Source organism: Antechinus flavipes, chromosome 2 (genome assembly GCF_016432865.1).
Source record: "Antechinus flavipes isolate AdamAnt ecotype Samford, QLD, Australia chromosome 2, AdamAnt_v2, whole genome shotgun sequence".
NCBI lineage: Eukaryota > Metazoa > Chordata > Mammalia > Dasyuromorphia > Dasyuridae > Antechinus > Antechinus flavipes.
Genome location: NC_067399.1, coordinates 260,080,114 through 260,093,411, shown reverse-complemented (window position 1 = coordinate 260,093,411; position 13,298 = coordinate 260,080,114). Strand labels below are relative to the sequence as shown.

Below are 13,298 nucleotides of genomic sequence, written 5' to 3'. Positions count from 1 at the left end.
AAGAAAGGGAGGAAATACTTGGGACTCCATAGCAGCCTCTCCTACACTGCGAAGAAGTCTCCCTAAATCAGTTCCCTCATAGCAGGGAACTGCTCCTCCCTCTAGGCCCCAGATGTGCTGCTGGTAAATGTTTAACGACCGAGCTCTCTGGAAAAAAACACAACAAAACAAATAAAACTGTTCCCAGGAAATACTTTGCATTTAATCTGCATTATTCCCATTTTTCCTCCATTACTTTCTTCAGTCCAGCCAATCAGTGAAACAATTTTTGGATTTTTACAATTATCTTGGTGCACATTTGTAGCATTTGCCGATTTTTAAGGTGTAAATGCTCACACTGAAAATTTAACACTTTCCAGACTCTGCAGTTGTCAAAATCCCCAGCTCTTTCCCAGTCCCCATTCTAGTTCTGTTCTGCCAACAAGCCCCTACCTAACCCTAGCCCAACCCACTGGGCTCCCTCCCCAGGCATTCTGATCTTGTCCCCTTCCCTGATGCAGAATGAACTTGCACGCAGTGGGTCAAACAGAGCATGATAAAAAAGTACTTTCTGAATTTTAATGAAAAGGAAATTCAAAAACTAGACAGTGACGTGGGGTTTCTCCTGTCTAAAATCAAACTCGGCGTGTCACCCAAACCAACTCTCCCTACCCACCACTGAAAGTGTGCCCAACTGGAAACCCCTGATTTCCTTAATGCGACTCTACTAGATCACCGAGTGCTCTTGGTTCCCCATTTCTCTCTTGTCTGATATCTACACTAACCCTAGTCCAATCTCATGACCTCTGACAAGACAATAAGAGCCCCCTAATTGGTTTCTTTGCTTCAGTCTCTGCCCCCCAACACAGTGTGTGATTGCTTGGCAGCCAGTTCCTTCCTCAATTTGAAACATATAAGGGATCCCCATTTCCTAAAAAATAAACTCCAAATGGCTCTTTCCAATAATGAGGTGATTCAGGTCAGTTCCAAAGGATTTGTGATGGAGAGAGCCATCTGCATCCAGAGAGAGGATTATGAGGGCTGAATATGGATCACAACAGTATTTTCAAAAACCTTTGTTGTTGTTTGCTTATTTGGATATTTTCCTCCCCCCCCCCTTTTTTTCCCTTCTTGATCTGATTTTTCTTGCATAGCATGATAAATGTGGAAATTTGTTCAGAAGAATTGCACATGTTTAACCTATACTGGGTTACTTGCTAAGGGAAAGGGCAGGAGAGAAGGAAAAGAATATGGGATACAAGATTTTGCAAAGATGAATGTTAAACACTATCGTGGCATGTACTCTGTAAAATAAAAAGCTATTATAAGAAATAAAGTAAGTCAAAGCCTTTAGTTTGGCTGTCAAGACTTCTCATGATCAAGTTCCAGTGTATTTATTTCAGCCTTACTTCCCTAAAAACTCCCCTTCAATCAAATTCATCTCTTGATGGTCACACTCGTATCTTCCCTGAGTAAAAGAAGGGGGGAAAGTTCCCCACATGAATTCCAAAGATATATGACCTCAAATTTCTAAACATTAACAATCCACAGGGACTTTGGGATAAGAACGATGGAGAGGAGGCAAGAAGAGGACGGGCTGTCTCCCGGACACCACAAGGCTGCCCAGAGAAGAGCTCCCCGATCCTCAGTCAGACATGCCCTCCTGCTGGGGGCTTCGGAGAGGGCGGGAAGTGGCCGAGCCCCTCCCCACTCTGCACTCACCTGGCTGACAATCTTGTGCACGTCCAGCTGGTCCTGGAGCCCGAGGCCAGGCGGGAGAAGCGCTGGGCTCGCGCTCCGGCCTGGCCGCTGCACACGGCCGCTCGGTAAGCCTGCAGCCGCTCCCTCTGGCTCTCGGACACCGTCAGGATCTGGCCCAGCTCCTCCGAGCCCCGAGCGCACGTCAACTGCTCCAGCAATTTAGGTGCCAGCAACAGCTCCTGAAGGGGAGAGGGCAGGGTTGGTGGCAGCCGCTCCCTCCCCTCCCAATTCTCCTTCCCCTCCACACTCATCCCTCACCTCCATCTCTCTGACCAGGGCTTGGGGGCTGGAGGCCTCGGGGTGTTCCAGGGGAGGCCCGGCCAGGCCCAGGGCCTGGGACAAGAGGCGGAAAACAGCTTGCTTGTTGGCATGGTGGGTAGGTTCCTGCAGGGCGTGGGGCACTAATCCTTCCTCGAGGTCTCGCCAGCTGCCTGGGATGCCATCCTGGGGGAGGAGAACCCCAGAACAGAGGGGAGCACAGGGTTCAAGAGCAGCCCCCCAGGAAGCAGATCTCTTCTGTTCCCCCAGATTCTCTGTATTCCCTCCTCTTCCTCTCCTGGGCCTTTCCCCCATACTCCACATATCCTGACCTTTTCCCTAACTCCGTTTTTTCCCTTGAGGCAACTGGGGTTAAGTGACTTGCCCAGGGTCACACAGCCAGGAGGTGTTAAGTGTCTGAGGCCAAATTTGAACTCAGGTCCAGTCAGGGCTGGGCCACCTAGCTGCCCCCTTTTCCCCTCACTCCTAACAGTGTTATCTGTTCCTCTTGCTCCAGCTTCCCCTGACTTCCCCCCCCTTTATCTGAAGTGATACCTAAATAAGCCCACACTGGCCCGTACCCAGTCACACTTGCTGCTACAGCCCTGCTCCTCACCATGCCCATTAATCCCTGCACCAACCCCCTTAAAGCCTGGGTCACTAACAGGATTTCCTCATATCGTACTCCTTCCCACTTCTCAGACCTGTTTCTTGGTTTTGGTGTGGAAACCTCACCTCTAGCCGGAACTTTTTTTCACCAACTCCTGAGTGGACCCAGGGTTCCTTCCCCTTCTTTGACAACATGCCCTCCGTCAGGGTGGGTAAAGGACCAAAGAGTAGTCTATAAACCTGTGATCGTGGGGAAGGGAGGGAGGGAAGGAGGGAAGGAAGGAAGAAGGGAAGGGGGGAAGGAAGAAGGAAGGAAGGAGGGAAAGAAAGAAGAAAGAAAGGAAGGAGGGAAGGAAGAAAGGAGGGAAGGAAGGAAGGAAGAAGGGAAGGGGGGAAGGAAGGAAGGAGGAAAAGAAGGAGGGAAAGAAAGAAGGAAGAAAGGAAGGAGGGAAGAAAGGAGGGAAGGAAGGAAGGAAGGAGGGAAGGAGGGAGGGAAAGAAGGAAAGAGGGAAGGAAGGAGGGAAGGAGGGAAGGAAGGAGGGAGGGAGGGAAGGAGGGAAGGAAGGAGGGAAGGAGAGAAGGAAATAGGGAGAGAGGAAGGGGAGGAAGGGAGGAAATGAAGGAAGGAAGGAGGGAGGGAGAGAAGGAAGGAAAGAAGGAAAGAAATATTTATTAAGCACAATACATCATGCACTGGGCTAAGAAGAGAGTCCAGACCTAAAGTATAGCCTCACATTGAAGCCCTGGGGCCAGCCACATGAAAGCCATAGACCAGGCTGGGAATACTTCCACACAGCCCACTTTCTCTAGGCTGGGCTGTTCCATGTGGGATGGCTGTAAGGGAGCTGGGAAAAGATCTTCCTAAAAATAGACTATATGCCTTGCTCCCATGCGTTCCTTGAAAGCAAGTACCTCACTTTATGCTTCTTTCTCTCCACTAACTGGCAAATCAGTCTATGTTGAGAGGGCAGCTCAGACCAATACCTTGCCAACCCTCGGCCCCCACTGCTCTCACAAGCCACTCACCTCATGCAGGTTGACCTTGGAACCCAATAGCATCTCCGTAGTATCATTGGACAGGGACAAATTCTGGGAAAGGAAATGGTAGAACTCCTGCCTGTCCTTGGCTGCTGAGCCCAGAGTGAAGTCAGGCACTAAACAGAACGGGGAGAAGACAGGGCTGTTCTGTGAGAAGGCCCATCATCCTGGAGAGGGGTCCTCAGAACCTGGGGGCCCTGGGGAGGGGCTTCCACTTCCAGTCAGGCCTCCAACTCTGAGGATTCTCTTTGACCAGTCCACCCCCTGCATTTACAGCTGAAGAAACTGAAGCCCAGAGAAAATCTGACCAGTGTCACCCAGGCGATCGTGTCAGACTGCTGGGAAGAGCTGGGATTCTTCTCCAGGTTTGCTAAATCTACATTCATTGCTCCTTCTATCAAACCACATTTCTCTCAGCGTTTCTAAGCGCCAGGGGAAACTGAGGCACCAAGCACGGAAAAGGTTAATTCGCGTTTCCCTGAGTGGCGAGGCAGGGTCTGAGAACGCAGAGATCGTACTTCTAATCCCCAGGGCCCCAGGCGCAGAGGCCCACCTGTTTGGCTGTCAAAATGGCTTTCCAAGGTCCCAGGGCCACTGCTAAGGGATTCCAGATGACTCCGGACAGATTCCAACTCCTCCTCAAGGCTGGGTCTCGCAGGATCAAACAGGTTACTCTCCTCCACCACCCGGTTTAGCTGCTCGAGGAGCTGGGTCACCCTGTGGGAACAGTCCCTGGCGGGTTACCCATCTCTTTCTTGATCAGGCCTCGGATATAAAATGTGGGAGAGGAAAACTGATACGGGGACATTTCCCGGGCACGGGCAGCGCCGGCCGAGGGGAGACTGGCAAAGGCCGGTGGAGATGGGCAACCTCTGGGGGCCGGCCAGGGCGGGGAGTACTCACGTGGAGTTTGAATACTGGAGGAAGCCAAATTCATCCCGCTGACCATCGGGGCAAAGCGACTGCATAACAGGCAGGATGCCCGCGGAGGTGAGGGGCGACGCTGTGTAATATGCTAGGAAGGGAGGAGAGAGATGAGGAGGACAGGGGAGAAGTGAGAGTTTGTAGAAAAGAGAAAGGGAGACACAGAAAAGGAAACAGAGAAAGAACAGAGAGAAGGAGAGAGACACCAGGAAAAAGAGCTAGACACAGAGGAAAGGGTCACAGAGAGAAAGGCGGAGGAAAGGAGAAGATAGAGACAGGGACAAAGAGATAGAATGCCCAGCCCAGAGCAGTACAGCGGGTTAAGTCAGAAGATTGGGGCCAGGAAGTTGTTTCAGGCACAGCCGGTACAAGTCAGAAGTCAAGGGGCTGAGGGCCCAAGGGGGGATCCCTTATCTGCTGGTATACGTGGGGGTCCACCCTCCCCAGGAAGTCAGGGGGGACCCTGCTGTTTTTAGCATGGCCAGTGTGAAGCACAAGGGGCCGGGCCAGAAGACATGTTCTAGGGGTACACAGTGACTTCTAACTTCTCTGGCTGACTTAGCTGAGCAGTGAATGCGGTTTATCAATAGAAGCCCAAGTCCCCTTCCCCAGCCAAGCCCCTTAGTTTACAGGGAAGAAGAATTGGGGGTAGAATGTGGGAAGGAAAAGCTGCCTCCCTATGGCACTAGGATAGTGTGCAAAGGATATAACCAAGGCCCCTCTCTCTTCCCCCAGGATTCTTGTTTCCATCCTGCCCTCCTTCCACCTCCTGGTAATTGTTCTATACCAGTATCCCCATTGGGGGAGGCGGGAAAAAGGATGAATAATAATCTTATGTCTCCTGAAGTTTCCATTCCAATTTTTTTCTCTCTCCGGAGAAATGCTGCTATTTCAAATAAGCTCCTCAGGAAGCCCATGATTATGGGGAATAGGTGAGGAGAGGAGACTCAGGTAGACTCCAGCCCCAGGTCAACTTTTCCTAAGAGGGAGTCGGCTCTTCAAGGATGTTTAGCCAGACTGACCCAGGAATAGATAGAAAATGGCTTCTATCCCTTCTCCACTCAAGTACAGAAGCTTTCACTTGGAGTATAATGATGTCCAAGGCTACTCCCCTTCCCCTCCCTACCTCTGTGTAGAACTTCTACACATTACCTGGCAGGAGGGAAAAAGGAACCAGTTCTAGTTTAGGGGCATATCTGGAGAGTCCCTTATCTGGCTAGTTCTGTGGTGATTTATGACTCCAATATAAGGGATACTCCCCCAGGAGGAAGGATGGAAACAGCAATGGGATGTTCCCTAATCCAAAATCCCAGGGTAGGATTTTTTAACAATCCCAAAGGCTTTCCCATAATCCTACAATACCATCCCCGGGGCCCCTTCAACAAACTAAAAGAAAAAAAAAAACCCTCAAATTTTCTTCCTTGTATTCCCTACTTCATCACTTTTGCTGGGGAAAGATTCAGCTCTCCTAAATCTGACATACTTGCACAGAGCCGGAGCCTAACGCAGAGAAGGCCTAGAACTGGGTCTGCATCCCCAAAGCCTGCCTTCCTTGGATCTTGGGGAGAATTGTGAATAATCAAGGAGTTAACAAAGAAACTGTACAAACCAGGAAGCAAAGGTGAGACCGTGCAAGCAGCAGAAATGCCCAAGCTAAACCGTAGGAAGCACTGAGAAATTGCCGCTTCCCAAGAGTACATCCCACCTAGCCCCCCATAACCATCCCAGAGCCCTAAAGAGGGGGGAGCAAACAGAAAGGGGGAGAGGGATCAGAGAAGCAGCCAGGAATCTACCAGCATTTCCCAGACTAGTTTGGGGGTCATTGGAAGGGAAGGGGGCAGAAAGAGGTTGGAACTTACAGACTGGTCATGCAAGGGATTCAGACGGGCACAGAAATGCAGAGGAAGAAAAGAAGAGAACATGCATGAGAGAATGGAGGTGGGGGAGGGAGAAGAGAACCAAAAACACAAAAAAAAATGGTGAATGGGAGGTGAGGAAGCTGAGGCAGGGGCGTCTTGGCCCTGAATGCAAAGCAAATGGTGGTGACCCGAAGACAGCTCCTCCGGCACGCAGCCTGGCTGGCCGTGTCCACTTCATTACCTGGGCCCAGGCTGAGGAGATGCTGAAATACAAGTTCCTGTGTGCACACACATGCACACATGTGCATGCATGGAAAATACATGCAAATACACCGTTATGTGAATAGACATGAAGAGGACATTTCTCCCCACCTCCTGGGCCTTCCTGGAGCTCCTCCCAGCTTGATTATTTTTCCCTCCCCAATCCCTCCATTCTTTCCCTATTCCAAATCCCTCCCCCCTTCCTCCTGGGCTTTCCCCTTTTCAACACCCCCCAACCCTCTCAGATATACACACACACACATATATATATATATACATATATGCCCTGCTCTGTGATGGGCTGAATTATGAGTGGGGTAGAAGTACACTTTCTCCTTCCTACTGATAAGATTCCTTGGACTTTGAGAGCTGGAGGGGAGTCTTCACAATTCACCCAATTCAATCATCTTATCTTATAAATGAGGAAACCAAGAGTGCTTAAATAGCTTACCTAAGTCACCTGGGAGACAAACGGCTGAAGCAGGATTTGAAGTCTCCAACGCCCCCCACCCCCCACCCCCAGCCAATGGCTTCTACCTCACCTTCTTTCACCGAGATGGTCGGTTTCTTTTGCCGCAGCCCAAGGAGGATGAAGAAGAGGACGAGGGGGATGAAAATCTCGAAGGCCAGAACCCACTGTGGACAGAGAGATAGGGAGAGTGAGAACGGCCGCCCCCAGAGATCCCCACTGTCCCCAGGCACAGAATCCCGATAAGGAAGGGGAAAGACCGGCCAGGACAGAAGCTTCCCCGGGATTGTTACACTGAGGGCCGAGGGTGGGTTTGGGAAGCTTCAATGTAACCAGGGACAGAGTTGCTCTGATACTTGAAAATTCCCTCTCCACCCCCTGGCCTGTTAATATTTTCCTCTCCCCAGTTGGATGAACAGAGCTAGAGCAGGGAAAGGTGTTCCAGTATGGTCAGTCATGGGAAACAGAACAGGATCTAGGAATTCTGAGCTTCCCTCCTACCTGACCTCCAGAAGTGCTCTCTCTAAATATCACTGGCCCCTCAACCTGGATATAGGATCTCTTCCAAGATACAAATAAAGAAGCTAAGACTCTTAAGTCTTATCTCTAAATGTCCAACAGCACAACAGGAAAAGATTGACTAGAGTTAAAGGACCTTGGTTCAAATCCCACTCCCTCTGTGATACTGGACAAATCATTTAACTTCCCTGACTCAATTTCCTCATCTGTAAAATGAGGAAATTAGATGGCTTATGGGCAGTCCCTTCTAGCTACAGATTTATTAGCTGACCAAGAATTAAGTTTCCTGCTTCCAAGGATGCTTTTTTCCCCTTGAGGCAATTCGGGTTAAATGTCTTGCTCAGGGTCACATAGCTAGGAAGTGTTAAGCATCTGAGGTCAGATTTGAACATCTAGCTGTCCCCAAGTATATTTCTGTGCTCAGCAGGGAAGAGTTAAGGGCCTTTACCTAAGAAAGTAAGTTTCTTATAATACTTTCACCTTTTTTGTTGTTGTTGTTTGCTCTTTTTTTTTCTTTTTAGTGTTTTTTTCCCTTTTGAGCTGATTTTTCTCGCACAATGACAAATATGAAAATGTTTAGAAGATTTGCACATATTTAACCTACATCAGATTGCTTGTTTTCTTGGGGAGGGAAGAGGGAGAAAAATTTGGAGCACAAAGTTTTGCAAAAGTGAATGTTAGAGGGGCAGGTAGGTGGTGTAGTGGATGGAACATTAGCCTTGAAGTCAGGAAGACCTGAGTTCAAATGTGAACTCAGACACTTAATACTTCCTACTTGTGTGACCTTGGGCAAATCACTTAACCCCAATTGCCTCAACAAAGAACAAAATAAAACAAAAGTGAATGTTAGAAACTATTTGCATGTATTTGGAAAAATAAAATACTATTTAGAATATAAAAGGGTGGGGGGGAGAGCAAGTTTCTCTTTAGAATGGAAGTTCCTTGAAGGCAGAAACTGTTTAACTTTTGCTTTTTTATCTCCAAGTCACGCTCGTTAACTGGTACTTGGCAAATATGAAAGAAATGCTTGTGGAAGTTAATTAATTTGAATCGAGGGCAGTTGAGGTTGGGCTCCCACTGGGACCCAAGCAGATGGATCCGAGAGATGGTGCTCAGGCCTTAGGTTTTCCCCTCAGCCTCTGCCCTTTCCTTTTGCTCAAATTTGTCCTCATTTCATTCTCTATGCTTTCCACATTGCCCTCTGTCCCCGATACACCGGGCGCTAGCCAATGCTTCCCCCTGCCAAGATGCACTCCACAACAGAAAGCTCTTTACCAGCCCTGACAGCATAGACAGTAAAACCATAAATCACTTTCTGATAAGTAGCTTCCAATAACAAAGTTCCTGGCCCAAATTCTACTATTTCCCTATCAGAGGGGAACCTCTGTTCTCCTCCAGGCCTGGGGAACTGTTCCAGGTCGAGGAACAGATGCCTTTAAAGACCAGAGATTCAGCTGGGAGATACTGTAAAGGGAGTTACAGAAGGAGCTAATAGAAGGGGCCACAGCTGCCTTGGTGGTGACCCAGGGCATGTACTGCGGGCAAAACTTAGTTATTGGTGGGCAGTGCCCTGCTATTTAAATTGGCACCTGACCAAGGAATGCCAGGGCCAGCTGAGAAAGTCTGGAGAACACAACGGGAGCAGTGCTTGCCACAGGAATGGGGATTCTGCAGGAGAGGAGGACTTATCCCTACTCTCAGAGGAGATGGATAGTCCCAGCTACAGCCTTGGGCAGTCTGGTGTTAGTTCCCATTCTTGGGACGCCCATGTCCACCTTCCTCCCAGGGAGCCATGAGGAGCTGCATACCTGGCTCCTGCTCAGAGAGAGATCCACTTTTCTCTGCCAGGGCACAAGGCATGTGCTGGCCACACTCCTGGCAGTGCCAGGAGACAAATGCTCCCAGCCCTGCACTGGTAACCAAAGGTCAGCTGCTTCATGCTGAGTGCAACGGACCCACAACTGAGTGCACTGGGGCAGAGGCCCAGAGATGGTCAGCAGTGACCGCTGCCCTTGAGATGGAGGGGGAGGAGACCCAAGACAGAACCAAGAGTTCTCCTCCAGTTTCCTCAGCATCACGAAGCAAAGGGTGTTTGTTGACAGCAAAGACCCATACCCTAGATGGAGACCAGGACTTCTTTTTTTTAACTTTAAAAGTAAACATAAATTTAAGTGAATTATTCAAATTTAATGTGAAAGCTGGAAGCCAAAATTAATAATAATAATAATAAAATCTAGGCATTTGCTCATTTTGGTACCTCACACTGCTCTTGGCAATGAGGGTGTCAAATACCTGTCTCAAGAACAGTGAAATAAGAGCCAAGTCTCTAGTGATGACTTTTTGTTGGTGGTGGTGTTTATTTTAATTTTTTAACATTTGTTTTTTTCTTCTAAGTTCCAAATTTTCTCCATACCTCCTGCAAGCAACATGATACCAATTAATCATGTGAGATCAAGTAAAATATTTCTTTATCAGCCATGTTGAAAAATAAAAACAAACAAACAAAAAAAAAAGGTAGAAAAAAGTATTCTTCAACCTATACACAGATTTCATCAGTTCTATGGAGGTTGATAGCATTTTTCATCATGAGTCTCTAAAATTATCTTGGATCATTAACTTGATTAGCAAAGTCTTTCACTGGTATTTGATCATTCTTACAATATTGCCCTGTGTATTATGTTCTTTTTCTGCTCACTTCACTTTGCATCAGTTCATATAAATCTTTCTAGGCTTTTCTGCTCCCCATTTTTTAAAACATAATAGTATTCCATCACCAATATATGCCACAGCTTGTTCAGCCATTCCCCAACCGATGGGCATCCCCTCAATTTCCAATTCTTTGCCACCACAAAAAGAGCTGTTAGAAACATTTTTTGTAATCTTTCTCCCTTATCTTTGATTTCTTTGGGATACAGACTTAATTATGGTACCACTAAGTCAAAAGTTGTACACAGTTTTACTGCCCTTTAGGTAACATTCTAAATTATTCTCCAGAATGGTTGGACTACCAATTCCATCAGCAGTGCATTCCCTTTAACATTTGTCATTTTCCTTTTCTGTCATGTTAACCAATCAGATAGGTCTATCTGACAGTATTTCAAAATTGTTTTAATTTGTACTTCTCGAATTACTAGTGAGTTAAAACATTTTAGGTAACTATTGATAACTTTGATTTCTTCTGAAAACTGCCTGTTTGTATCTTTTGATTACCAGCTGAAGAATAACTCTTATTTTTATAAATTTGATTCAATTCTCTTTATAATTGAGAAAGGAGTACTTTATCAGAGGAACTTACAAGTAAAATTATTTTCCCACTTTCCTGTTTTCCTTTTAATTTTGGTTGCATCAATTTAGTTTGTGCAAAAATCATCTACTTTATTTCCCACGAACATCTATTATTTAATCATAAACTCTTCCTTTTTCCATAGATCTTACAGGTAACTTTTTCCATGATCTCCTAATTTACTAATGATATCATCCTTCATGTCTTAATCATATACCTATTTTGATTTGATAAACAGTGGGAAATGTTATAGATCAAGGATTCTTAACTCTTTTTGTGTTATGGAACTTTTGGCAGTCTGATGAAATCTACAGACTTTCAGAATGACTTTTTTCAAGATCATAAAGTAAGACAAAGAATTACGAAAGAAACCAATGGTATTGAAATAGTTATGAAAAAAATATTTTAAAAGTTCACATATTCCTGGGCCAGAAAGTTCACTGCATATGGATCCCTCCTCTCTCATATGTTTAAGTACTTCATAGTTATCAAATCTTAGTCAAATAATGTCAGAGTTGCAAAGGACCTCAGAGATCAATCTACTTCAATTTTATAAATTGAGTCTCAGAGAGCAACAACTTATCCAAAGTCTCATAACTGCAATCATGAGTGACATAGCTGGGATCAGAATCCATTCATTCTGACTCCTAATCTAAAGTCAAACCTTGAATGTTTTTTTTTTAATGATTATCAATTTTTGATCCCACAGCCTCAATTCCAGGAACATATAAGTTTTTTTAATACATTTTTTAAAAACCTAAAGATAGGAAAGAAATTTGGAATTATGCTAGGAAAAAAAATCAATAACATATCCAAACCCTTTGACCCAGAGATCATCCTACTCCAATGCATATACTCGAGGAGGCCAAAGACAGAAAGAAAGAGCCTATCTCTACCAAAATGTACAAAGCAGCCCTTTTAGTGGAAGCAAAGAACTGGAAATAAAAAGATGTCCATCAGCTGGAGAATGGTAAACAAATCATGTTACATAAACATAATAAATGGACTATTAATATTCCATAAGAAATCAATAAGCGTGAAAAATTCAGAGGAACATAGGAAGACTTAAAAGAAATGATGTAGAATGAAGTAAACAGAACCAAGATAACAATATACTTTGAGGATTACAACAATGTAAATAGGGGAAAAATGAGAGGTAGGGAAAGAGGAAAGATGGAAAAGAGAGAGAGAAATACTTAGTAATTACAATGATCAACGAAGAGATGAAAAACTGTATTATCTCAGAGATGGGAGACTATGGATATGGAATGTTATATATTCTGTTAGATATGATCAATGATTTTGTTAAACTGCTTTTTTTCTTTCTTTCTTTAATCTTAGTCACAAACCCTGTTAGATAGGGTATGAATAAGGGTATGTTAAGAAAGAATTATAACAAATGTTAACATATCAAGAATAAGTTTGTTTCGTTTTTCTTTTAACTGAAAGCTAACAAGTTGAATGAAACTGGTTCAAAACAAGTCTGATCAGGTTCGAACAATCAGCCAAATCTAATGTGCTGAAAGTTAACTATAAGAACAGGAGAGGTGAGATACGGATTGGCCAAAGTTTGTGTGAAAAAGACCTGGAGGTTTAATGGAGAGCCAACTCAAGAGGATACAATAAGATGAAGGTGATGATGATGATGAAATGTGAGAGAAAGAGAAAGGGGGGAAGGGAAGGGAGAAAGGAGGAGAGGAAGTCTTATAACCCAGAGTTTGGGAAGGACACCGACAAGCTGTTGCACATTGCAGAAGCAGCTGTGGTGGTCTAGGAACCTGAAATCAGACCACATAAAACGAAGACTCAAAGTAGAAGAAGGGGAGCAATGGTTAAGACAGGAAGCTGTCTTTAAGTCTTGAAAGACTGTCAGATAGAAGGGGGTTTTGCTCGGGGGCCTAGAGGGCAGAACTAGGAGTAAGAAGCAGATACGTCAGAAAAGCAGATTTCAGCTCAAATATGGAAAAACAATCTAACTACCAGAACCCTAGAAGAATGAAGTGGGCTGTCTATCTTCCTCAGGTTCTTCAAGCTGGTAGACTAGAGAAAGCATTTTGTTGAGCTCTCCCAATATTTCCCTCCTGACAACTTTAAGGTAACAATTTCTTTTTACTAAAGCTTTTTATTTTTCAAAACACACGCATGGACAATTCTTCATCATTAGCCCTTGCAAAACCTTGTGTTTCAATTTTTCTCCCCCTTCCCCCACCCTCTCTCCTAGATGGCAAGTAATCTATGTTGAACATGGGAGAAATATGTTAAATCCAATATATGCATCCATATTTATACAACTATAGGATAACAAATCAAATAGAATCCTGGAGTAGCAGAGCCAACA

At 45.5% G+C, this 13,298-nt stretch overlaps 1 protein-coding gene across 1 annotated transcript in view; it reads right to left on the bottom strand.

Moving 5' to 3' along the window:
* Nucleotides 1-13,298, bottom strand: part of ABCA2 (ATP binding cassette subfamily A member 2) — a 69,014-nt gene that overhangs the window by 36,289 nt on the left and 19,427 nt on the right. Inside the window, 8 exon segments of the mRNA XM_051976929.1 lie at nt 1,702-1,742; nt 1,745-1,919; nt 1,999-2,184; nt 2,734-2,847; nt 3,634-3,761; nt 4,199-4,362; nt 4,549-4,660; nt 7,232-7,325. Coding sequence (XP_051832889.1) covers nt 1,702-1,742; nt 1,745-1,919; nt 1,999-2,184; nt 2,734-2,847; nt 3,634-3,761; nt 4,199-4,362; nt 4,549-4,660; nt 7,232-7,325 — 1,014 coding nt within the window.